General features: G+C 39.0%; 1 protein-coding gene across 6 annotated transcripts in view; it reads right to left on the reverse strand.

The window, feature by feature from the left end:
* The window catches only part of HERC2 (HECT and RLD domain containing E3 ubiquitin protein ligase 2), a 233,164-nt gene that overhangs the window by 121,911 nt on the left and 83,359 nt on the right, over positions 1 to 27,894 (reverse strand). For 5 of the 6 annotated variants that reach the window (NM_001206081.2, XM_010801779.4, XM_015474311.3 and 2 more), the window contains 16 exons: positions 25,997 to 26,175; positions 21,722 to 21,906; positions 20,069 to 20,224; positions 19,182 to 19,367; positions 13,921 to 14,091; positions 13,459 to 13,562; positions 12,439 to 12,589; positions 9,087 to 9,301; positions 8,712 to 8,844; positions 8,487 to 8,614; positions 8,200 to 8,395; positions 5,550 to 5,683; positions 4,828 to 5,001; positions 4,613 to 4,749; positions 4,349 to 4,500; positions 3,503 to 3,694 (listed from right to left, as the gene is read on the reverse strand). In NM_001206081.2, the coding sequence (NP_001193010.1) occupies positions 3,503 to 3,694; positions 4,349 to 4,500; positions 4,613 to 4,749; positions 4,828 to 5,001; positions 5,550 to 5,683; positions 8,200 to 8,395; positions 8,487 to 8,614; positions 8,712 to 8,844; positions 9,087 to 9,301; positions 12,439 to 12,589; positions 13,459 to 13,562; positions 13,921 to 14,091; positions 19,182 to 19,367; positions 20,069 to 20,224; positions 21,722 to 21,906; positions 25,997 to 26,175 (2,593 nt within the window). The remainder of the gene's footprint in view (positions 1 to 3,502; positions 3,695 to 4,348; positions 4,501 to 4,612; positions 4,750 to 4,827; positions 5,002 to 5,549; positions 5,684 to 8,199; positions 8,396 to 8,486; positions 8,615 to 8,711; positions 8,845 to 9,086; positions 9,302 to 12,438; positions 12,590 to 13,458; positions 13,563 to 13,920; positions 14,092 to 19,181; positions 19,368 to 20,068; positions 20,225 to 21,721; positions 21,907 to 25,996; positions 26,176 to 27,894) is intronic. The other variant, XM_010801781.3, reaches the window with a different exon arrangement.

A 27,894-nucleotide genomic window follows, 5' to 3' on the forward strand; every position in this document is an offset into this window, starting at 1 on the left:
CCACTTACAGGTTTCTCAGGAGAAAGGTAAGGTGGTTTGGTATTCCCATCTCTTTAAGAATTTTCCACAGTCAAAGACTTTAGCAATGAAGCAGAATTAAGATGTTTTCTGGAACTCCCTTGCTCTCACCATGATGCAACAAATGTTGGCAATCTGATCTCTGCTTCCTCTGCCTCTTGAAACCCAGCTTGTACATATGGAAGTTCTTGGTTGAAGTCCTGGTAATGGACTTCCCTGGTGGCTCAGATAATAAAGTGTCTGCCTACAATGCGGGAAACCCAAGTTCATTCCCTGAGTCAGGAAGATCTCCTGGAGAGGGAAATGGCAACCCACTCCAGTACTCTTGCCTGGAAAATCCCATGGCCGGAGAAGCCTGGTAGGCGACACTCACTCCACAGGGTCGCAAAGACTCGCACACGACTGAGCAACTTCACATTGTTTCTTTCTTTCTTTCTTACCAATATGCAAAATGAGTGCAACAGTACAGTAGTTTGAATATTTGTTGGCATTGCTTCTTCTTTGGGATTGGAGTGAAAACTGACCTTTTCCAGTCCTGTAGCCATTGAGTTTTCTAAATTTGCTGACATACTGACTGCAGCACTTTGACAGCATTATCTTTTAGGAATTTAAATAGCTCAGCTGGATTTCCATCACCTCCTCTTATTTTGTTCATAGTAATGATTCCTAAAGCCCACTTGACTTCATACTCCAGGATGTCTTGCTCCAGGTGAGTGAAAACACCATTCTGGTCATGCCGCCAGTCACTAATACCTTCATTGTATACCTCTGTGTATTCACGCCACCTCTTCTTTCCAGTCTCTTCTGCTTCTGTTAAGTGGGTGTCCTTTCTGTCCTTTATCATACCCATCCTTGTATGAAATGTTCCCTTGATAATATATCTCCAACTTTCTGGAAGAGATCTCTTGTCTTTTCCCATTCTGTTGCTTTCCTCCATTTCTTTGCACTGTTCATTTAATAAGGCGTTGCCAGTCTGTGGAACTCTGCATTCAGTTGGATATATCTTTCCCTTTCTCCCTTGCCTTTCACTTCTTTTCACAGCTATTTGTAATGCCTCCTCAGACAACCACTTTGCCTTCTGCATGTCTTTTTCTTTGAGATGGTTTTGGTCACTGCCTCCTGTACAATGTTATGTACCTCTGTTCATAGTTCTTCAGGCACTCTGTCTACCAGATCTAATCCCTTGAATCTATTTGTCATCGCCACCATACAATCATTAAGGGATTTGATTTAGGTTATAACTGAATGGTCTAGTGGTTTTCCCTACTTTCTTCAATTTAAGCCTGAATTTTGCTACACGGAGCTCATGATCTGAGCCACAGTCAGCTCTAGGTCTTGTTTTTACTGACTATATAGAGCTTTTCCATCTTTGGCTACAAAGAACATAATTAATCTGATTTCAGTATTGACCATCTGATGATGTCCATGTGTGGAGTTGTCTCTTGGGTTTGTTGGGGAAAGGGTGTTTGCTATGACCAGTGTGTTCTCTTGACAAAACTCCAACCCCATATTTGCCTGTCATTCTGAGTATATTTTCACTTCCCATTTTTGCATTCCAATCCCCTATGGACATCACTTTTTGGTGTGAGTTCAAGAATGCGTCATCAGCTCAGTTCAGTCGCGCAGTCACGTCTGACTCTTTGTGACCCCTTGAATCACAGAACACCAGGCCTCCCTGTCCATCACCAACTCCCAGAGTTCACTTAAACTCATGTCCATCGAGTCGGTGATGCCATCCAACCATCTCATCCTGGGTCGTCACCTTCTCCTCCTGCCCCCAATCCCTCCCAGCATCAGGGTCTTCGCATCAGATGGCCAAAGTATTGGAGTTTTAGCTTCCACATCAGTCCTTCCAATGAACACCCAGGACGATCTCCTTTAGGATGGACTGGTTGGATCTCCTTGCAGTCCAAGGGGCTCTCAAGAGTCTTCTCCAACACCACAGGTCTTCACAAAACTGGTCAACTTCAGCTTCTTCAGCCTCAGTGGTTGGGGCATAGACTTGGATTATTACTATGATGCTGAAAGGTTTGCCTTGGAAATATATCAAGATCATTCTGTCTTTTTTAGATTGCACCCAAACACTGCATTTCAGGCTCTTTCATAGCCTTCTGTGAAGGCTACTTCATTTCTTTTAAGGGATTCTTGGCCACAATAGTAGACATAATGCTCATTTGAATTAAATTCACCCATTCCCATCCATTTTAGCTCATTGACTGCTAAGATGTCAATGTTCATTCTTGCTATCTCCTGCTTCACCACGTCCATCTTACCATGATTCAAGGACCTAACATTTCAGGTTCCTATGCAAAATTGTTCTTTACAGTATTGACTTTACTTTCACCACCAGACACTCCATACCTGAGCATTGTTTTCACTTCTCCCTAGCCACTTCATTCTTTCTGGAGCTATTAGTAACTGCTCTCCTCTCTTCCCCAGTAGCATACTGGATACCTTCCAACCTGGGGAGCTCATCTTCTGCTATCTTATTTTTTTGCCTTTTCATACTGTCCATGGGGTTCTCCAGGCAAGAACACTGCAGTGGTTTGCTATTCCCTCCTCCAGTGGACCACAGTCTGTCAGTACTCTTCACTGTGACATTCTGGGTGGCCCTGCCCAGCATGGCTCATCACTTCACTGAGTTATGCAAGACCCTTCACCACAAGGCTGAGACCCATGAAAGAACACTCAGTATTAGAGAAGCATAAAACAAATCATAATGAAATATCACTTCACACTAACTTGAGTAGCCTAAATTAAAAACAAAAAAAATCAGAAAATAGCTTGCGTTGGCAAGGACATGGAGAAGCTGCAACTCTTGGCCCACTGTGGGTGAAAATGTAAGATGATATAGTGCTGTGGAATGGTCTGGCAATTTCTGAGCAAGCTGAACATAGGAATACCATATGACCCTGCAATTCTACTCCTATGTATATAACAAAGGGACTGCTAACAAGTTTGCAAATAAAAACCTGTACACAGATTTCCTAGCAATACTATTTAGCATGGCCAAAAGGTAGATATAAGCCAATAGCCATCAAAGGATGAACAGAACATAGTATATTCATATAATATTTATTAGCCATAAAAAGAAATGAAGTATTGATATTAATGCATGCTAAATAAGCCAGATACAAAAGCCTGAAATTTGTTTGTATGATTTCATTTGTATGAAATATCCAAACAAGTAAGTCCACAAAGATAGAAAGCAGATTTGCTACTGCCAATAATTAGGGGAGTGGGAAGTCAGGAGTCACTGGTAAATGGACATGTGTTTGCATTTCAGGTGATAAACAGTTATAGACAACAGCATTAATGCTTGCACAACATTGTGGATGTGATTACTGACAATGAATTATAAAATTACTTAGAATGGTAAATTTTATGTTATTTGTACTTATCCACCAAAAAAAAAAAAGTTTATAGAGAGATCAAGACAAACCAATGAAATTTTCACAAGTGACTTAGGGCAATGCCAACCCACCAATGAGACGAAGTGCTGTCTGTGTAAGAGCGAGCGTGCCAGAATTCAGCAGAAGGCTCAGATTGTGGGCACCGTGCTGCAGGGTGAGCATACTGAGCATTACCAGGAGAAAGCGAGCTTGTGGGGTCGTCCCCAGGCTTGGTCCTGATGGGTTCTCATTTGTAATTGTTTGCAAGGGGACAGGCTGGATACCTAAAAGGCATTGGCACTCAAATAAATTTCTTGTGCATTGATCCAAGAACATACACAAAGCAGAAATCATTAGCAATTTTTTTTAGTAAGTCTGTCTTTTTCATCAGATATCCAGAGTGTGGACATTGGGCAGTTCCATATTACTCTGCAATAATCATACCACCGTCACTTCACATGTAGCTGTCTCCATGTATCTACAAAACTTGTAACTCTGCTCTTCTAAATATCCCTAGTGACTCACTCCTTTCATGTCAATTACAAGAGAGAGATTTCACTTGTCTTCCACAAACCAATCCTCCCTCTTCTCTGTAGATGCTTAAATTGTTAAGGAAATTATGTACTAATAAAAAATACATTTTAAGGTATACTGTGTGATACACTTGAAAATGTTAAAATACAAAAGCTTTGTATTAGGATAGTACAATATTACATCTTCTGTCAAATTCTGAAAGTTTAGTTTAGAATATGAGAAAGTTTAAAGCAGCTTAGATTATCATTCTAATGTACAAAGTTATGAAAGTCTTCAAAGCAAAAATTAGCATTTCAAAGTTTCCAGAATATATAATTAAGAGACAAACTAAGAAATAATGCTGATATCATTGACATCAATAGCAATTTTAATATAGCCTTTTAACCACCAGATTTTTAACTCACCAAGTTCTTTAAATTTGGTATTTGCATCTATCAAAACATTTCGAATATTCTGAACAGCCCAAGTATACAGCTTGCCAAAAGTAACTTCAAGCAGCATCCGATTAAAAGGTGGGATCAAATCAACATCCTTTAAACAGTCGGTAAGGGGTTCCCTTCAAACAAAGATGAAGAAGTTTACTCAGAATATTGCAGACTTTTAACTTCAATAAAACAACGCTCTGTTGTCACAGCTTCCCTTAATTAAGAAAAAACATAAAGTTTTACCCTATATCAATCCCTTCTGGAATAAGTCTTTGCCATCCACAGAACATAGCATACTGCACAGATGGAAGTAAGAAATTTTTGGCTGCCAGTTTTAAAATTGTATCTATCCCTTCCAGGCGAACTTCTGCTCTCTCCAACTGTGAAAAAAATCAATGCATACTGTTAAGTGTTTACGTATTATCCAAGACAGAGAAGAATGGTCTTACCAAGTTTACCTGTTTCAGTAAGCACTTTCTCATTTTTTCCACGTCCACTGGCTCTTCTTTAAGGGCAAATTCAGCAATTGTGCTGAGGAGTGCAGACTGAGGATACAAACCCTGAACATTCTGCTTCAACCACTTGTATCTGTGAACACCTGTAACCGTACTCAACAGTGGCTGCCACTTATCCTGACAAACGAAAACCATTTTCACCATCAGTTAACCCTATTCATATTAAGATGTGCTCTAAAACAATTACTCAAAGAAAATATAAATAAATGCCACTAGGTTTAAATTGGTAACATATTTTAACTTTAGGAACCAATGATAAAAACAACCATGTCGTAAACAGTCTTACAAATCAATGTAATCTGTATACTTATGTACTTTGGAACTGGCTAACTTGACAAAGTTAAATTATCATCCATGTTAACAGTTTTTGGAGCAAAGGATACATTCAATGAATGAGTGAATAAATGAATGAATGAGTAAAATGGTGAACAAATAATGACACAGTATACAGCTAAGAGTAAAAGAAAACACTTCTCCAGCTATTGATTTGACCAGGGCACCATAAGTAAAGTGCATTTAAGCATCGCTGGGGCAGTTATTCATGCTGTTGGTAACTACCATAGTCTCTACTCATATTCAAAAACAAAGCAACAATACTTGTGGATTCCCTTCCAATGTGCTGTGCTTCTATATAGTCAGTCTTAGAATCACAAAAAATACTTCACCTTGGGTGATTTAATTGTAATGGGTCTTTTGTCCACATTTATAGGACTGTGAGGCAAAATGCAAGCTTCTTCTAAATCACTCTCTCCATTTCCAATTTTTTCTTCTTCCTCAGTAGATTCTGGTTTCTTAGGAACTATGTTTAAAAACATCATTCATTACAAAAATGCTTAAACATGATTTTACATTAAGAAATGTTTAAATTTGCATGAAGGTAGAGGATATGAATATTCTTTTCAAAGAAACATGTAAATATCATTGTCAAGTGCTCAAATTACAAAAAGTAAAGACTATCATAATTATTCTCACATGACATTCAGTAATAACTCCCTGCCACTGCATGTCAGGGACAGAAAGATAGTGACAATGTTACAATGGAGAGAAGCCCTAAAGAATGAGAAGCCCAGAGGCTGACAAACTTTTTCATAAAGGGACAGAGAATGAATAGAGTGAATATTTTAGTCTTTGCAGGCTATTCAATCTACTGCAAATACTCTACTGCTGCAGCATGAAAAGTAGCTAACTTTATTTGTGAACGCTGTTAAACTTCAAATAATTTTCATGTGTCATGTTCTTCTTTGTTTTTTATAAAATAACTTAAATGGAAAACCCAGCATTAGCTCACAGGGAGTACACAGTAAATGGCAGGCTACATTTGTCAACAGATCCTACTCTGCCCACTCAGGACTAGTATATTGGTTCTGTCACCGGGGTACAACTGAATCAATTAGATGCCTTTGGCTATGTTAGTCATCTTGTTTTTTAGCTATGTTTAGTCTTTTTTTTTTTTTGGCTGTGCTAGGTCTTCATTGCAGCTCTTGGACGCTTTCTTGCCACGTGCAGGCTTCCACGAGTTGTAGTATGTGTGCTTCTTTTTGTGGAGCATGGGCCCTAGAATGTAGGGGCTCAGCTGCTGTGGCTCACAGGCTTAGCTGCCCCACAGCATGTGGAATCTCAGTTCCCTGACCAGGTATCAAACCTGCATCCCCTGAATTGGGAGGCAGATTCTTAACCTCCTGGCCACCAGTGAAGTCCCTTAAGTTAGTCTTTTAAATGAGAGATTGAATTTGCAATTTAATATGTGGTGTTGCTTCTCTACTTTTGGTACTCTTCAAGGCTTTTAATCTAATTCTTCTACTTTATAATATAATTAACAGACAACACAATAAAACACTAACATATCAAGTCTGGGTTGCTCAAACCCTGCAAATTCCCAAGAAAGGCCTGTATCATCTGCACTGGCCCTTGCCCAACTCCTATGAATTGAGCTCTGAAACCTGGACATGCTCTCACTGAGAAGAATGTGCCTCAGGCATAGGACCACCTCAACCAGAGTGAACAGAGAGTTTGTGACTTATGTCAACTGTTCTACTCTGGATGGAGTCTGGGAAGCTGAGAGCAATCATGCAAGCCCCACGTGGCCATGTGACTGACAATCAACAACAACCCTGGACACCAAGGTTCAGGCAAGCGTCCCTGACAGATAGCTTTGTCATATGTCACTGCTGAGAGAACCAAGCAGGACTCTGTGATTCACTAGAGCGAACACTGGAAGGAAGCCTGGGCCCGGTTTCCTCTGGAATTTCCTCCCTGTGTCAATTTTTGCTAATCTTCCTCTGTTCTTTTTCATAGTAATAACCAAGAGTACAATAGCTCTTCTGAGTCCTATAGTACCCTACCAGTGAATCAAAAAATTAGCATAAGACCAGTAATATTAATTATTTAAAAACTGCAATTAAATATATAACCCACATCAAGACATTTTAAGAGGTGACCATGTGAGCTCAGAGTCCAGGGAGGCAACAGCCACATGGGGATGGGACTGTTCTCCTTCCAGCTGAGATCCTATCTCCTGAGTCTCCTGGCCTCCTGGGTTAAAGGTGTCTCAGAAGTGCTCTTGCCCTATTTCCTAATTCAAAGCATTTCCAGGATCCAGATAAGCTATGGTTCAAGCCCAGGAACAAATAGTCTTCCATGACATTATTGTTTGTAATATTCATCAAAAACTCACTAATTAATATTGCTTAAAAGGCTGATCTGGGCATAAATCAATATAATTCATAAGAGTATAATCAGATACCTTGGTAGGTTTGTTTATAATCACAAATGACCAAATTATAAAGCTTTTTAAGTATTTTCACTCAAACTTTGGTTAATACAAAAACTCTTTTTCCTATCCCTACACAGCTGCTTCCTGAAAATAGCAGTAACTCTTTTGGTTCCTATTATAACAATCCTCCATGCTTCAGAATATTCAATATTTCCAAATAAAAACATTTATTCACAAGAATGGCAAGAATAATTGCCACTGGAAAGATTAAATCCATTACCGGATTAATTAAATCTCATTACTGGGACAACTGACTTAAAAAACACTTCACCTTTACCATCAATTTAATAAAGTTCACAGTATTTTTCAGTATCAGTTTACTAGTTACCAAATCATAACACATTCAGTCCCAAAGCTGCAACATTATCTCATGTCTTGGTTAAATAAGCAGCATTTGTATACTTAATCATAAATACACATAAAAACATTATAGCAGTTGTGAAAATGCCCATGTGGTGAGCAACAGCCAACAGCCTCACGCAAACCACAGACAGGAGGGGGACACAGGTGAAAGCATCCCCCTATACCCTTTACCTTCTTACCTCTCTTCTTCCTTCGTTCTCGAATTATCTTCTGAGCTATCCTTTTCCAACGGGGCAAAGAACTTAAGAGTTTAAATTTGGACATTATAGAGAGGTCATTACAAACTGCAGGTCTCAGTTCATTAAAGAGGAACCTCAATCGTTCAATGACTGGGGCACAGACTTCCTTGTAAGAACGGCCCTGTTCTTGATGTGTCTACAAAGTTAAATATGAAAGGACAACTTAACAACAATACCCCACCAACTGTCCACAAAGCATAGAAGAAAGAGAATCAAAATCTACTTACCTTAATGAGTGAGCATTTTGCTTGATAAACAACTCTACAAACATCCACCACTGATTTAGGCAACGTTCTATGCTTTACTTGCTCAATACCAAGTGTACCTGCATGAACTAAAGATAATGCCACGTGACCTGTGAAAGATATTTAAAATAAAGTGAATATTAGTTATGACTGTGAAATATGTCAGTTGTAAGATCTATAGTACCGATAAAATACTGAGATTCATACCTAAATCTTCATGTTTTAAGAGGCAACATAACAGTAAGCGGCCAACCTCCTCCACAGGATGCTCAGGGGGAAAGGTGATGGGTGTGGTCAAGTGGCACTGCCTACAGTATCTTTCAATCTGACACAGAAAGTCCTGCAACAGAAACAGCTGGAGGTAACTTCAAAGCCAACCTTGCAACATCGTCATAAATTCTAAGTGCTGCAACTTCTGATGCACTTGTGATCAGCGATGCTTCTAAAACTTCACTGGACACCGAAGTGAACCAGCCTCTTAACATCCCTCGAAATAAGATGCAAATGAAGCCTGTGCTAAGCTGTTCACAAGTCAAAGTCCTAAGGTAAACAGAAGGCACAGTGTGGGAAGGCCTCACTCACCTTCACATTGTGATCCTGAATGTTATTATCAGCGATGGCTTGCAGGAATGCCTGGGCATGGTCCCCCAGGGCCTGTCTGTGGGAGCAGAGCCGGGACTTGCTGGCAGGAGTGCCCCCAGGAGAGCTACAGTGGTCCTCATCTTTCTCCTCATTGTAGCTGTAGTGGATCTGGCTAGTCTGCAGGCCGCCCGAGAAGATGGATGACTGAAGCCACTCTAGAGAGTGCATATACAAAGGTTAAAACAAAATCTGAGTGCACCATTCAGAAATAAACACTAGGGGAAAAAGAAAACTAAGTACTTCATTTAGGAGGTGAAATTCAGGATCACTCATATGCAAGTCTCATCTAACATATTTATATAGATTGGCTTATAATTCCTATGTCTAGCTGAAAAAAGGTAACACCTTCCAGTTACTCAACACATCTTAAGTATGGAATCAAAACCCAAAATAATAGTTCCGATCCAACATTTACTGGATACCTGTTCAAGTATAGAGCTGTCCAGTTTCACAGATACCATGTGAAACTGAGTCTGTTTCTAACAGGGAAAAGAAAATGAGATACCACTTACACAAGTAATCCCCAACTTCAGTTGGGGTAACTATACACTACAAAGTCTATGGTGGGAATGTGTGGAAGCAAACACCCCATTATTTGGAGGGCTCATACAGAATTTTTTTGTGATCTGGATGAAGACCAAGACACTGAGCATATAGGTAGGAGAACAGCACATGTGAAGGGTTCCAAGGAGAAAAACATGTTCAGGGTAATACATCTCCCTAAAGCATTAATCAAAAGACTAGTTCCAAATTGGGAAAGGAGTACATCAAGGCTGTATACTGTCACCCTGCTTATTTAACTTAGATGCAGAATACATCATGCAAAATGCTGGGCTAGATGAAGCACAAGCTGGAATCAAGATTGCCAGGAGAAATATCAATAACCTCAGATATGCAGATGACATCACCCTTACGGCAGAAACTGAAGAGGAAATAAAGAGCCTCTTGATTAAAGTGAAAGAGAAGAATGAAAAAGCTGGCTTAAAACTCAACATTCAAATAACGAAGATCATGGAATCTGGTCCCATCACTTCATGGCAAATAGATGGGGAAACAATGGAAACAGTGACAGACTATTTTTGGGGGCTCCAAAATCGCTACAGATGGTGACTTGCAGCCATGAAATTATAAGACGCTTGCTCCTTGGAAGAAAAGCTATGACCAACCTAGACAGCATATTAAAAAGCAGTTTAATATGTGACAGTGATTAATTTGTTGACAAAGGTCCATCTAGTCAAAGCTACGGCTTTTCCAGTAGTCATGAGTGGATGTAAGAGTTGGACCATAAACAAAGCTGAGCGTCAAAGAATTGATGCTTTTGAACTGTGGTGTTGGAGAAGACTCTTGAGAGCCCCTTAGGCTGCAAGGAGATCAAACCAATCAATCCTAAAGGAAATCAGTTCTGAATATTTATTGGAAGGACCGATGTTGAAGCTGAAGCTCTAATACCCTGGCTACCTGATGCAAAGAACTTGTTCACTGGAAAAGACCATGATGCTGGGAGAGACTGAAGGCAGGAGGAGAAGAGGCAACAGAGGATGAGATGGTTGGATGGCATTACCAACTTAATGGACATGAGTTTGAGCAAGCTCTGGGAGTTGGGGATGAACAAGGAAGCCTGGCATGCTGCAGTCCATGGGGTTGCAAAGAGTCAGACACAACTGAGCGACTGAACTGAGAGCATTAATCAAATAATAATAATGAGAGACTACTGAATATACAAGACAAGAACTTAAGTAAGGGATGGATGCTTGGAAACCTGAGATCCAGTATGTTGTAAAGGAGATCTGTGTGATGCACAGGCCAAGCACCATAAAAGCAAGTCCTCTATCAGTGCCAATGGGAATGCCCATGTAACTGCTATGATGACTAAACTGAGATTCACCTCAAAGAATCAGCTTTTATAACTACAGATTTTTTTTCAATAACTTGTGCTATCAGAGTATTTCTCCAAAACTCAAGCAATCAAAACTGGGTTGACTCAATGTTCTTTTACTGGAAATTTAGATATTAAAGTATTCAGAGCATTCTCCAAAGTGCCACATTAATTCTTCCAAAACACAATCGTGACCATACCTTCCCTGAACCTCTCCATTTAGAACTCCCTCTTGTCTCTCTGCTCCAGTGGTGGCTTCTGATGTCCTAGAATGGAGAGACCCCCACACCACAAGCCCGCAGTACCTACTGCTCCCCTCTACTCTGACACCTTGCAGTTCCTAGTTGATTTAGAAGAAGACAAGATCACCATCTTAGACGCTCTGAGGCAGCAAAGTGTACAGCACCTGCACCAAAGGTTTGTCCAGAAGGCAGGATGAGTAGGCACCATGGCAATCCTTGCCCGCTAGCTTTCTCCCCTAACCCTCCACATGCACCAGCCCAAAGCTGATTTTCTCAATGTTGCCCTCATACACCCAGTCTGCTAGGACTCCAATTTCACGATAGTTCCACCTCCATGAAATCTTTCCCTCCACCCACTCCTTACCTCCCAAACCACTTATAAATGACTCAATTTTATCTTCTACCACCATCCAACCTGACCTGTTTATGACGTCTAGGTACAGGAAGTAACTAAGGGCAGCTGCTGCTGCTCCTGCTAAGTTGCTTCAGTCATGTCTGACTCTGTGCAACCCCATAGATGGCAGCCCACCAGGCGCCTCTGTCCCCAGGATTCTCCAGGCAAGAATACTGGAGTGGGTTGCCATTTCCTTCTCCAAGCTAAGGGCAGGGTGCATCTAATTCTATACCTGCTTACATCCTCAGTGCCTAACATGGTAACTTCCATGAGAAATTACTCAAGAGATGTGCACGGGACAGTCAGTGGAGAAACAGATAGAGAAATACATAAATATGTTGAGTCATTCAAATGTATTATATGGGATATGGAGAAAATGTAATATTCTAGGTGGTTACGAATGTTGCCCTCTCAAAATACACTGGATTGGAGTCTGGTAAAAACACAATCCTCAAACAGAACACCATCCTGAGACACCGTCAGTCCACAACATGTAGACTTCTAGGCAGCAGGGAGCTGAGCCAATCTGTCAAGAGGATGTGGAAGTGAGACCACACACAAGCTCAACCTTCCTGCACACCTCAGCTTGCTTCCTGTGATGCCACAGATCGCACAAATGAAAGCCACTCACAGCTATTTCTATGAACTGGTTTAGTCTCACTATCCTTATATTTCCTCATCAACAACTGTGCTCATTCTTCTTCACTATCCTTAACGGCACTTACAGCTCCAGCTAAACTAACCTGCTAATCCGTTAACAGAAAACAAAATTTTTCTTACTGGCGCATTCGACCTCAACTGGAGACAGTGGTGTGCTCATAGCTAAATAGGAAGCATGTAATCCAAGGAGCAGGCCCAGATTCCTTTCAGTGTCTATAAGAGGTGAAGACAGACTTCCCAAATCTGGTATGGTAACAACTTCTTGGTCAGGCTGGGAAAGATAAATTTCATTATCAGTATGAAATGAAAATAGAATTAATTAACAACATTCAATCAAGAATTCCAACAGCTTTTATCCTTAAACAAGATATACTGCCATAATAAAGACTACGTCCTATAATAGTGAGCTCAGGCTGCCCCACAATAACAGAAGATTTTAATAACTGAGAGCAGACAGTACACATAGGTCTACTGGTAGCAAATCCAAAGCAATGATAAACGACTTAACTAGAAAATTCCTGAGGAAGTCAAACAGAAGGTAGAACAGAAAGGGTTCAAATGAAAATAATCTTCAACGCTGCTAGTCATATGACAACTTATAAACAAAATTAATTTTTCCCTTCATAAGATCCTTTAAACATTACCCTTGAGGCATAAATTAATACATTTTGTCACTTCTATATCCACATCTGGAAAGTCAATCTCAACATATAAATCCCAATGCTTATGAATATACAGAATGGGCATATTTCTATTCTAAAACACTATGCTATGAAATAGCTACTCCCAAAAAATACCTATCAAGATGTTAAGGCCTTCCAAATTTCTACATAGAATTACAATAAAATTGTAAAGATAAACAGTTAACGTTTTTGTGTGTGTGTGTGGTTCAGGGTTTGTATTTCTTACAAATTAACAATTTTAAAATAGTTTTTCAAGATCAGTACATCATAAATCTTAACAGGAATAAATGGAAATTGGCTTATTTAAAAAATCTTAAAAGATCTTTGCTTTTCATTTAATGACCCCTTCCTCTAAAAGATCCAGCTATCAATACTTCAGGGTAAAAACCACTTATCAGAAATATCCAGAGAGGGTCCCCACTGATGTCCACCTTGCTCACCACACACACAGCCTCACCTCCAGATACTGACCAACACAGAAAGCATGCATTGATTCCCGTGTGTCTTCAAACTGCAAAGCAGCTTCCAAAGCCACCACTGGGTCTTCCCCTACAAACTGAGCTGAAATAAAACAGAAAAAAGTAACATGACTTCAGTACAGTTTGCCTAGCCATTTATTACATAAACAGGAAATAGACTGTGCAGGTTAACTCCAAAGTAATATGATCTCTCACCCTCTGCCAGGGCTGTCTGGGTCAACTCAGAACCTGGAACAAGTTCCAACAAGTGTTGGAACAAAAACTGCATAATTATAAGAAATTCTTTAAATATGTCTGAATTTGCTGTGATAGAAAGTCACTGATAGACTAAAATGTATGAGACCTGGAGCAGTTACTAAACTGATCATTTTAAACCAAATGGTCTACTTAAGATGACACATTCACAACCTTTATCCATAAAGTAAAAGGCAATGCCTTACCAAGAATACTATTTCCTGTTAATGACTGCGTCTGGAAGTCCTTTATATCATACACTTTTCCATCAATCACAGTCCAGAAGCCTCCATCTTTATTGTGGTTCTCCAAATCAGCTTTGCGTATAAGTGTTACTTCCTCATTATTTCTACAGTTCTGACCTGTAAAAAATGACTCTGTGTATACAGAAACCAAAATCAATGAATCAATAGATCAATAGATAAAACGACTTGAACAAATTGCGTGAAAGAACTACAAGGTGAAATAGACAAATCCACAAACACAATAAGAAATTAACATACATCTTACTATAACTAACACCACAAACAAAAATTCAACAAGGATACAGAACGATTTAAAAACAAAAACACAACGTGATAGGATGAACATTAAGTCTGGCCGTATACCAAGCATCAAGCAAACCTCAAAAATTTCAAATAAGTCAAGTTACAGAGCATGTAAAATGACTACAATGCAGTTAAGTTAAAAACAGCTAAGGGAATTCCCTGGTAATCCAGTGGTTAGGACTCTGTGCATTCACTGTCAAGGGCCTGGGTTCAATCCCTGGTCAGGGAACTAAGATCCTGTAAGCTGTATGGTGTGGCCACAAATAAATAAATAAAACAAGTAAAAAAAAATTAAAATCCCTACATTTGAAATTATGCTGTCATTATATATATATGTCATCCAAAATTCCCAGGAAAAAAATGACTGTGGAAATCAGAAAACTGTAACAAACAATAATGAAAATACTGCAAATCAACACTTGTGACATATAGCTAAGTATACTTTTGAAGCCATTTCTATCTTTAAATGTACATATTAGGAAAAAATAAAAGCTAAAAAGTTAATAAACATAAAATCAATAAAATTCAATGAGTTAAAATAATACTTCAAAAAAAGAGAAAACTTCACTAGTCAGCTTTGGAAGCATTAGGACTCCAACTTACTGTTACAAAAAGCAGTTCAGGTGGGCTGGGGGTGATGCTAGGATCGTGTCTTTCCTGTGCAAACTGTGCCTCGTGCCACCAGTTGAGGGCAGGGATGCTAGAGGACTGTAGAGCGGACACACTATATGAACCCCCTGGCCCACGTGACAGGACTGAAGGCGGGCCACCCAGCACCACGGGCAGAACAGAAAGCACACAGCATGACCTCAGCAACACTCTGACCCAACAAAACAGAAACCAAATCTCAGCAAACCTATCGGCAGTTTATAGAAAATATCACTGACAAAAGATGTTACGACTCGAAGAAGAGAATGCAATAAACCAAGTTCAGAAAATGTGAAATTCTCCAGAACAAACAGCCTACTTCTTTAAAAAACAAACAAAAAAAATAAACAGTACAACCAAAGTGAGGGAGGAGAGCCTGGAGATACGCTGCTGGGTAAAAAAAACAAGAAGTATATATGACCTTGACGACAGAGGACCTGTCTACATCCTGACTCAACATAACCACTAATAAAAAGAGTAATGAATCTGTTCATCTTAGAACAATGAGACTGTAGTTTCATTCTCCCAAAAAAGTTTTTATTGTTAACAGGTAAAGCATGTAAAAATCTTTAAAGACAGAAATTTGTTTTAAAATAATACAGTCAATCAGATAAAAAGCATAGGAGAGCTTGGGGAATGTGAGGTTTTTGGTTTTTTTTTTTGCCACACCATGCAGCATGTAGGATCTTAGTTTCTGACTAAGGATTGAACCTGTGCCCCCTGCAGTGGAAGCCTGGAGTCCTAACCACCAGACTACCTGGGAAGTCCTTGGGAATGTAAATACTTGATTGTGCATTCATTATATTATTTTCTCTACTTTTATCTGTTGGAACATTTTCATAATAAACATTATAAAAATATCACTATGCTAACTAGCATAATTTCTCAAAAAGTTAGAAAAATTTCAGATTAAACCCTAAGGAAAAAATAAAAAAGTAAAGAACAGTGTAGTACCAGCACAATGACATTTAGAGCAATAGAACAGAAGAACCCAGAAATAAATCTTCACAATATATAGGCAATATTTTTTTTTTTTTTACAAGAACGGCAAGACCATTCAATGGGGAAAGGACAGTCTTTTCAAGAAATGGTGCTGCAAAAACTGAATATTCAAATGCAGATAAATCAAGTTGGACCTGTACCTTTTACCATACACAAAAATTAACTCAAAATAGATTAAAAACCTAAACATAAGAGCTAAAACTATAAATAAAACTCTTAGAAAAAAACAGGAGGAAAGCTTCATAACTCTGGATCTGTCAATCATTTTTTTAGACAAGACACCAAAAGCACAGACAACCTTCATTTAAAAAAAAAAAAAAATCAAAGGACACTATCAACAGAATGAAAAGGCAACCCACAGAATAAGAAAGGATTTGCAAGTCATACATATATTCTCAGAACATGTAACAAACTTCTTCAACTCAACAATGACAACAAGAAATTTGATTTAAAAATAAGAAAAATACTTGAAGAGACATTTCTCCAAAGATACGTACATGGTCAACAGGCTCATAAACAGATGCACACCACCACTAATCATTAGGAAAACCAAATCAAAACTACAATGCAATACCACTTGATCCTAATAGGATGGCTACTATTTTTTAACTTTTTATTTTGTATTAGGGTATAGTCAATTAACAAGGCTGATAGTTTCAGATGAACAGTGAAGGGACTCAGCCAAACATATCCACTCTCCCCAAAACTTCCCTCTCATCCAGGCTGCCAAATAACACTGAAGAGAGTTCCACATGCTATACAATAGGTCCCTATTGTTTATCCATTTTAAATATAGCAGTGTGTACATGTTCATCCTAAACTCCTTAACTATCTTATTCCCCATCCTTCCCCCTGCAATCTTAAGCTTGTTCTCTAAGACCGTGAGTCTCTGTTTCATAAGTTATTTCATTTGTATCATTTCTTTTTAGATTTCACATATATGGGCTGTCATATGGTATTTCTCCTGTCTGTCTGACTTACTTCACTCAGTATGACAATCTCCAGGTAGGATGGCTATTATTTAAAAAACAAACAAGTGTTGGCCAAGTAGGTGGAAAAACTAGAACTGTTCCTTTGTGCAATGCCTGTGGGAACTTCAAATGGCACAGCTACTGTGGTAAACAGAATGGCAATTCCTTAAGAAATTAAAAATGGAATTATCAAGTGCACTGGTGCTGAGTCACTCAGTTGTGTCCGACTCTTTGGCCCCATGGACTGCAGCCTGCCAAGCTCTTCTGTCTAGGGAACTGTCCAAGCAAGAATTCTGAACCAACTTTTGGCTATATACCCCAAAGAAGTGAAAGCAGGGACTCAGACATCTACACACCCATATTCACAGCAGCATTAATCACAGCAGCCAAAAGGTGGAAACAATCCACTATCCATTAACAGATGAATGTTACATCGTTATAGACAAAGAAGACATGAGATATATATACACACACAAATATGCAATAAAATACCACCCAGTCATAAACAAGAATGAAATTTGTCATCTGCAACATGAATAGAAAAAACTGTATAATCATCAAGAGATGCAGAAAAAAGTATTTGAGGAAGTTGGTGATGGACAGGGAGGCCTGGTGTGCTGTGATTCATGGGGTCGCAAAGAGTTGGACACAACTGAGCAACTGATCTGATCTGATCTAAATGTCCATTCAGAAATGAAAGGAAACATCCTTAATATTTTAAGGTATCTACAAAGAAAAAACAACAAATATCATAGTTCATACATGAACTTTGGCAAGTTTTTCCTCTGCTCCTAGGAGCAAGACAAGAGTGCCCATTATCACCATTTCTATTCCACAGTGCACTAGAGGTGCCAGCAAGTATAGTATGTTCTGGCAGGAAGTCACACTCAGAAGCAGACACAGGCAGAGAGTCACTGATTTAGTCAAAGGTGGTACTCCAGAGGACAGACCACAACAGTCCTTCCAGCGAGTGCTGGCACAATGATCCTACAGACAAAACGCCTATGGAAAAAAATGGCGTATGCTAGGCATGGAGGTGGAACACTGAGTACTTCCCACTTCGTAGAGATGAAGACCAGTACAATCACTGTGGAAATCTGGCATTCTGTACTAAAGCACGCCTTACAAACCACCAAGAAACAGACGAACATTTAAGCAATTAATTTGTTATGGGTCACATGCCTATCTGATAAAACGATCAACAGAAGCAGGGGAACGGCAAGCACAAAAGCCCGGAGAAACCTTTCAGTAAGACAGAGACAGTGTTTGGGAAGGTTCTGCTTAATAAATGGTTTCCCCTGTGATTAGTCCCAAAGTTGACTTTGGTAATTTTGTGTATATGTTACACTTCACAATAAAAAAAAGTCTATGTCTGAACTGCTGATCAAATTATAAGCTCTCAACCACATATAGTAAAACAGACAAAAATCACAAATGACCATTTAAGTTCACCAAAGTAGATGAATTGTGTTGAAAATATTAGCTATAATAAAGAAATAAAAAATAATGTTCAATATCCTAAGGCTGGTTATTTTCCTTGGGACACTTGTTACTTTTTGTGTTAAGTAATACATATAAAAATGACAGTCTACAATGGTAGAAAGGCCTACCTTGCTTCAGCTTTCCTATAAAATGAAAGGTAAAGCACAATTAATTCTGTAAGTCCAGGAAGTCATAATGCTTAGACTTAGATTCAAGTGTCAAAGTTTAAAACTTTGAAAAGATAAGTTTCATTCCAATTTGGTAAGCACTAGAGACAGAAAGGATGGGAAGTGCCCAGTAGACTGTGGAAATTCCATAACTCATTAACATCACATAAGGCCACTGAGTTTAAGAAAGCCTTCCCATATCAATGTCTGCCTCCAAAGCAGGATGATAACTAACCATTTCAACTATATCTTCTGGAGACAATTCCCAAGAAAGGATTTTCCAGAATGCTCTAAAATAATCCAATTCAGGATGTAACAACCATTACTGACAGAAAAACTTTTCTTAAATATAACCCAAAACTATTCTGATGTTTCTTATCTTTGTTTTCCACTTACACTACCATCAAAGTGCTCAGTCGCTTCAGTCGTGTCTGACTCTGCAGCCCCATGGACCGCAGCCTGCCAGTTTCCTCTGTCCAAGAGACACTCCAGGCAAGGATACTGGAGTGGGTTGCCACCTCCTTCTCCACACTACAATCAGTGAAAATGGCAATAACTGGTGTTCCTTTGTCAAATTAGTCTTTCAAATGAAAGAGCAGACTAGGACAAAACTTTCCCCAGTGCAAGTCCTTAAGTGAAGGTGCCATACCCATGATGCCAGGCCAGGCTAACTCTTCAAGGTCATCCCTCTCCTTTCCTGGTGCCAGGTGGTTGAACCGATCCAGATGTTCTAACAAGCCACCCAGTAGAGGGACAGCTCCAGCCTCCTGCATGAGACCAGCATTTTTACTGAGCAGAAGCACTATAGACACTACTAGTTCTGGAAGGAGAATACCTACATTTAAAAAGAAAAAGAAAAAAAGGTATAAGACTTAAAACAAAAGTCTTTATCTTATAAAATCACTTTACAAGCTTGGGCTATGTTTAAATCCTGATAAATCACAAGATAAGGAACACTTGTCCTTCAGTATACTCTACAGGATTATTTTATCTTTCATTTTGAAAGAAACAAACATAGGTATCAAACAGAACCCTTTGAGTTATAAAAATACTTTTTTGAAAACACCGTTTCAACACAAAAGGAGTAGCTAGAGTTTTTTATTCAGAAAAACTAAGTGTTTTCAACTAAGTTAATCATCAGAAAAAAAGCACTCAATCATAATCATCTACTGTCACAGAATTAACTTGAAAAAATATTAAGGTCCTTAAAGGGGCAACTAATTCTTATGTTGCTGAAATAAAATTAGACAATTACCATTTATTTCATTATTGAAGTGCTAATAACGGTGGTATGACTCTAAAGCACCAATTCTATTTACACCAGGTTGATTAACTCTAGAATTGCAACTAAAAAAGCAAAAGGTTAAAGACTAGGACTAGATATAGCCTAGTCTACAGTACTAGACATGTAGTTTACTCTACAGGACTAGATATATGAGGTAAAGGCATGCAAGTTTATCACAAAATGATACATTTTAAATCATATCAATCTTCAAAAATAAATACATGCCGACATTTAGGAAACAAGGTAAGTACCAGTGAAGTCCCCTTCCACAATGCAGGCCACCTCTGCAAAGTGCCGCCAGCTGGTGGAAGCAATGCTGGCTGCCACAGGCAGTATGTCTCCAATGTGTGTGCACAGAAGGGCTGTGTACTTCTTCAGCAAGGACCCAACCCCCATCAGTTCAGGACCTGGAGGGGAGATGTAGAGAATTTCATTTGCACTATCAAAATTTACCTTGTAAATAAACTTCACTGCTTCACTATTCTATCTTTATCTATTACATCTTTTATCTATAATAATTTTTTCAAACAGGAGTGGTTATTAACCCTTACTTAGTCCTTGGCTCCTTTTACAGCACATAATTTGAAAAACAGTGAGTTTGGATATATCAATTTTTAAACACTGAACTACACAGTGTTTAAAAACACTAAACCAAAGTTATAACTTAAGAGTTCTAAAACCTTATACGCAACATACATGTTTTTCAAGTCCAAATCTTAAGGCCTGAAAATTACTCTCAATGAACAGTTATGCCGTTTTCGATGTCATAAAAAATCTTCAACTTTTCCTGGTTCAACTTTTCCTGCTACATGACTCTTAATAGTCCTTGTGAGTTTATGACATCTCTTTCAGACTGAAATAGTTCACTGATTTCAACCTGAAATTTTCCATCTTCTACAGGTGCCTAACTATTTTCAGGAAGTAATCAAATTGTGTTAGAATACACCAGCTATAAAAACACTAAAAAAAAGTAGAAGACCCTTCCATTCCTGGCACAGAACTATCCCATAAAGACCCAACCACTCCTCTGGAGTTTGTGCAAGTGCTCTACTCTACACTGTACACAGAACTGAGCTCTTTCTTACATATCATCCTAATTCTCACAGGCACCCTCAAGTCTCATCCTAAGTCTGATAGGTGAGGAATCAACAACTCCCAGGAGACTTTGTCCTATATCCAGCCGCTAACAAGCTAAAGCTGTAACTGAGATTCTCTTCCTCCAACAATGATGCATTTCTCCTACTACACTCATCTAGCTTACCAGGGTGACATACAAATATTAGGTCACAATTCTGTCCCCATATTATGTCAGTCTCTAACAGTCTGTAACTAACATGTGGAATAAGTCTAACAGACCTTCTATAAGACTGCTTCCGCTGCTGCTGCTAAGTCGCTTCAGTCTTGTCCGACTCTGTGCGACCCCATAGATGGCAGACCACCAGGCTCCCCCGTCCCTGGGATTCTCCAGGCCAAGAACACTGGAGTGGCTTGCCATTTCCTTCTCCAATGCATGAAAGTGAAAGTGAAGGGGAAGTTGCTCAGTCGTGTCCTACTCTTAGCAACCCCATGGACTGCAGCCTACCAGGCTCCTCTGCCCATGGGATTTTCCAGGCAAGAGTACTGGAGTTGGGTGCCATTGCCTTCTCCTAACCTGAACATAAAGGATGCTATTTCTCATCTCTAAGGAATTTAAATGTTAACACAATGAAATAAAAATACTGATGAGTTTAAAACAGAAATATCTGTCCAAAATAAAAAGTAGATGTAAAATAAAGTCCTCCAAAATTGGTACATCTAATAGTATAAAACCTACACATGTAGGCCATGCAGAATAGGTATGTCAAAAAGCCTAAATAAAAAAGTCAAAATATATACAAGACACTTTAACACTTAAAGTAACTTACTAGAAATTTCTGAAGTCTGACCAACACTTTCTCCTGGATAAAGTTTACTGATAAGTAAGCGCTGAAAACGCAGCAACAAATCCAATGAAGCAGATCTTTCACGACTATGTTGCTCAAAGTCTAGACATGATGATATCCGACGGGCAACATCTTTCAATCTGGCTACTGTCTGAGAAGCAATGTTTCTATGTAGGAGAAAGAAAATTGCAAAATTAAGCAAGTTATGTTTGTATTTAAAGGGGGGAGGGATGTAAAAAAAAATCACAACATAAATTAAAATCAGAAATAAAGACCATACACCCTCGTGACCTGCGGCTGGCTTCCTTCCCCAATGTGTCAGGTGTACATGCAATAAGCATACCTCATTCAAAACTAAGCAGAGGCGTGCAGAAGACACTCAAAGGTAGAATGATACCCCTTGCCTTACAAATGTGCTTTTAAGGAGTTGCATGGAATAGTCCAAAATAATAGAAAACTCCTCTATAAACCTTTGGAAGGAAAAGTAACTGTTATATAATTTTTTATCCAAAGCTGCATTTCAAATACAAATGTGATACTATTCTTAAAGATAAGATCCACTCGCACTTCATTTCAAATACAAATGCAACACTATTCTTAAAGATAAGATCCACTCACATTTCTGCATCTGCCTCACAAGTCTACCTTCAGATCTACTCAATTAAGCACCAGAGTGGGCCATGTGAAGGATACCCAGGGTTCAGAAAGTACAAGAAGGAAGACCAGAGTGGGTACAAATAAAAAACGTCACAGTTAAAAGGTGCTCAAAGAACACAGAAACAAGGAAAGGAGAAGAGGGTCTGATACCAACTGCAGGATCCAACTTGAGTAATGAACCATCAGTAGATAATTGGGGAGAAAAGAGAAAGTATAATTAGAACAGTACTAAATGTTCCATGAGCAGAATGCAAAGGAACAAGGGCACAGAGGTCAAGACAAAGAAGGGGAGTGGACACAGTGGACACTGTAGGTGACAGAGTGCCAGGCTGCTGGGAATAAATTCTGCAGTGCTCAGCCACCAAGTTTTGAAAGAAATGTGCTATCCTTTTTGTGTCCAAGAAGGTAACTCAAGTGAGTGTGAAGGCAGATTAGAAGGCACGGAGAACACCAGATCAGACCCGACCACTCAGGGACAGCCCAGCACCAAGCGGACGAGGCCTGCCCTGTGGTCCTGAGAAGAGGAAGAGAAAGTAAGTCAGAGAAAGAGAAGAGCCAAAGCAGAGCCTGGCTGGGAACTTCTGTCAATGTAGCCCCACCACACCAGCCCTATTCCAGCCAAGAGCGCCTGGCATGGTCACTGAGCAGAAAAGTCCAGAACCTCTGCACAACACCAGGCCATGGAGAAGCATTCTGGTCCACTTCTTTGATTTCTTACACAATAGCAAGTTTAAGCAGAACCTCCAACAACCATACCTGCCCCCAGGCCTCAGTCCAGGAACTCATTCTGTCCTCACTCTACTCTACCTATAGCCGTGGAGTGAGGACAGAAGCAGAAGACACACATCAACATACACAGACAGGGTTGCAAACAAAAGGCAACAGGGAACCCTGGCTTGTGCTCAGCACTCCCAGCCACACAAAATGCAAGTGGGTGCTCAGGGCTTTGTTTTCGGTTCACCTCATCTTCCTGCTCCATGACCTGATAACCTGACCTGATAACCTGCCCTGATAACCGTATCACTAAAAGAAACAGTCTAGAATCTCGCTTTTATGCCATACATGATGGAGCAAAATATATTAACAGAACACAATACAAATGTTATTTCCCTAATAAAAAATTCAGAACCACAGTCAAAGTGTATAATTCTGACAGAGTTTCATTGACTTAAAAATCTTCATAGCTCTCTATTTCCAAATATAAATGGTTTTCTGTGGCTCTTTGTCAGGATAGGAGTTACTCTGAAATCTGTTTCATGGCTTGCTTTGGGCAAACTACAATTTCTCCAACCTGTTGTCCAAATAATAAAATGCATCAGATGTCTCCAAAATCTCCAAACTGTAAACCTTCAGATTATTTTTCAACAACTCCATCAGCCAAGTCAATACATGAGTCTCATTTAGTCACAAAACCTTAAGGTTGGAAATAAATGTTAAAGTCTATCTCTCTAAGAGGAAAGGCAAATTATCTATGCTTATGAAAAGAGCAGAGATCACAGGCATTCTGTCAGTGAGAAAGTCATTCATACATTATTCTTTTTCTCTTTTCCAAAAAACTTTAAGGTACTATTTACTTCCATGATTCAGTTTTTGTTTTGTGTTTTCCAAATAAGTACATCTTCATTATAAACTTGCTGTGGGGCCAACTCCTGCCTGTATGCCAAAGGAACCAAAAGTAAAGAGGAAGGGTCAGAAGACAATGTGAGAATGGTATAGAGAACATGGTGCAACAGGAAACGTCTGCCAGGGACTTACACACGTAATTTAGAATGTCTACCAGTCACACAAATAAAGGTAAAAAGAACATGTAAAATCAGTGTTAATAATGTATTTATTACCATATACTTAAAATATTATCATTTCAATGTAAAACCAATAAAAAACACTGAGAGTTTTATATCAGTTCTTTTTTACATAAAGTCTTCAAAAGCCATTGTGTATTCTGTATATTTTGTACATTTGTATATTTTGTGTATTTTGTACATTTCAATTCAGATAACTAAATTTTCATTGCAAATACCTGATCTGCACTTAAGGCTCATAAGAACGAAGAGATGAAAAGGTAAATTCATATGGCTTATTCCAAACATAAGTTTTCTAATAGTTGAATCAGGTCTAAGTTTTTAATTTGAATTTTAATTAATAAAAAAATAAAATCTCAGTGTCTTGGCTACATTGTGGACACATTTCAAATGTTCATCACATCAATGTGGCAAATGACTGCCAGACTAAATAGCACAGGTGCAGGCAGGTTAAGAGGGACAGGTCTCTACACACCGAGGGAAGAGACGGTCTGAACAGGCAGGAGAGCAAGAGAGCTGGCCTCTCATGAGGATGGTAACCTACCACAGGATGGAGAACAGGGAGCCCTCTGGTTGGCAGTGAGACCAGTGGGCCTAGGCACAGCCTCCTCAGCAAAGGAAGGCATAGTTAAGAACACAGAAAAGCACGTCTTGAGTTACATGCTTTTGCTTTAAAACTTCTGCATAACAATGACCATTTTCTCACTTGATCCTTAACTAACTCTGCAATGTAAACACTACTGTTATTACTCCCACAGTTACCACACTGGGCAGAGTTTCAGCTGCCAACTTTACACAAGCAGTCACAACTGAAATTTTCCAGGAAAAATTCTCAAGCTCTTTTCATTACCACCAAATACACTGAGTTAATTCACTTTATTTCAAATTGTGATTCTGAAGATTACAATGTACAAACATTGATTTTTAAAAAACCATCATCAGATCATTTTTTTAAAATAAGAAAAAGCTTTTTAATTAGCATTTACTAAAATCTATAAAAGGAATTAGCTATAAAACATCCTCTTTTAAAAGCCACAGTGTGCCTGGTAAACTCTGGTGTTTCCTCATGTGGAGGGCAGGCCAACCCACACAAGCACACCCACCACTGCTCTGGATCTAGGGCTCACTTTCCTTTCTATATAAAAAATAAACCAGGAGCCAGGTTTACACGGAGTGGAGTTGTGTTACATAAAGGAGAATAATTTTTCAATGTCTAACAAATGCCTTTCAGAAACCACCCTGCTCTTTCACTTTTTTTGAAGGGCACAGTGACACAGGCTGACATTTTTCAGCAAACAGTGAGTAACTACTTCAGCCCTCATCTATGTTAGTCTCTGTTTATATTCTGATTCTCACTGGATCTTACCTCCTTCTGATTAAGTCCTTCAAATACAATGCTCACCATTCTTTTATTTAGTTCAGCTTTTAAAAGTTGTCTTAGAAATAAATATATATAAATCTATGATAGACAGAATGGCCAATGACACAACCAACTATTAAAAAAAATCTTACCATGATGATTTTCATTTGTATCTACCTACTTAATAATGAAGATAAGAATCTCACCCTACACTTATCACACACTCCAATTTTCTCCTGTGAGAAAACCTTTGGAATCTCTACTTCATACATTCTAACCTCTCATTTCACCTATATTTAAGAGTCTGCTCTAAAGTCTGTCTGAGGTACTTTTTGGAGTATCTCCTCAACAACTGAAGACATTTTTGAGTCCCCAGCACTCAATCTATCTTATTATGAAAATCAATAATTCTATTAAAATACATCTAATACGATTTACCTAAGAAGCTGTTGAATAAGCTGAACCAGAGGCAAGCACTGTTTTCCAGAAGATTCATAGATTCCCGTATTAATAAGATCTTTATCCAATGGAGTCCTACTTCTATGAAATGTCGAGGCATTTGCTTCCTGTTCATCAATTTCTTTTTCCTTCTGTGCTTCTTTTTTGGCTTCAATATCCTGTAATTCATGAAATACAAATTGGTTACCAGTAATCTTAGAAGCAGGCGTGGAGGCACCGTGGGCTGAGCCTGGACCCCACAGCCTAGCTGTGTGCTGACCCATGCACCTGGGGACACTGGCTCACAGCCAAGCACTGAAAATCACACTGCTCAGCTGCTCTGTCGGAGAAGGCAATGGCACCCCAGTCCAGTACTCTTGCCTAGAAAATCCCATGGACGGAGGAGCTTGGTAAGCTGCAGTCCATGGCGTCGCTAAGAGTTGGACACGACTGAGCGACTTCACTTTCACTTTTCACTTTCATACATTGGAGAAGGAAATGGCAACCCACTCCAGTGTTCTTGCCTGGAGAATCCCAGGGACAGGGGAGTCTGGTGGGCTGCCGTCTATGGGGTCGCACAGAGTCGGACACGACTGAAGCGACTTAACAGCAGCAGCAGCTGCTCTGTTTGTAAACAGACAATTTGTCCTACAAACCCAACTGTCCAGGCTGCCAGTGCAAATGCTCTCCAGCCTCTGTGAAGCTCTTAGAATCTTTACTCCTGCTACTGGCCCTCACAACACCCAATGTGATCACCTAGGCAGAATCTATCTGCTTTGTAAACATGAAGCAATAAACCACTGAATGAGAGGATATATCCACAAGTTCTGTATCTGACATGGGACCTAAAAAATAGAGAAAGAACTCTTACAACTCAAAAATTAAAAGATAAATTACCTAGTTGTAAAGTAAGCAAAAAATGAATGGACATATCTTCAAAGAAGATATATAAATAGCTAATGAGCACATGAAAAGATATTCTACATCATTAGTCATCAGGGAATTTCACATCTGTCAGGACAGTAGAACAAAAAAGATGAATAGTATTAACAGCAAGCACTAGCAAGGATATGGAGAAACTGGAACTGACATACAATGTTACTGGGCATGTAGAATGGTACCGTCACTTAAGAAAACACTCTGACTATACCTTGAAACATTACACACAGAGTTACCATAAAACTCAGCAACTCTACTCCAAGGCATATGCCCATAAGGAATAAACACATATGTCCACAAAAAAACCTACACACAAATATTCATAACAGCATTATTCATAATAACTTAAAAGAGGGAATAATCTAAATGTCCATCAGCTGATAAATAGGTAAACAAAATGTGCTATATCCATACAAGAGAATACTGTCTAGCAATTTTAAAAAATTAAGTACAATATGAAGGTCACAACCTCACTGAACTTTGAAAACACTGTTAACTGGAAAAAGCCAAATACAAAAAGCCACACACTGTGCAAATTCACTTATATGAAGTGTCCAAAACAGAGAAATCTTTACAAACATAAAGTGGATTAGTGGTAGTCAGTGGCTGCAAGGAGTGGGGAATGGGCAGAAACGATTAAGGAGCACAAACTTTCTTTCTGGAGTGAGATAAGTCAGGAAATTAGACATTAGTGACAATGGCTGAAAAATTCTTCAAATATACAAAAAAAAATCACTTTAAAAAACTGAATTTTATACTAGGTGAAGTAGAACTCAATAAGTTATTATTTTAAACAAGTTCTGAAGGAGGTATCTTTTGCCAGTCAAATGCAACCAATGTTCCTGAAAATGTACTATATACCAAGCATTCCTCTAGCAGTCAAATTTACTGCAAAAAAAGCATACAACTTCTTTCCTTCTGGTCTTTATTTTCTAACAGTGAACACCAGAATAAGTCTA

The sequence above is a fragment of the Bos taurus genome, chromosome 2 (assembly GCF_002263795.3).
Source record: "Bos taurus isolate L1 Dominette 01449 registration number 42190680 breed Hereford chromosome 2, ARS-UCD2.0, whole genome shotgun sequence".
Taxonomy (NCBI): domain Eukaryota; kingdom Metazoa; phylum Chordata; class Mammalia; order Artiodactyla; family Bovidae; genus Bos; species Bos taurus.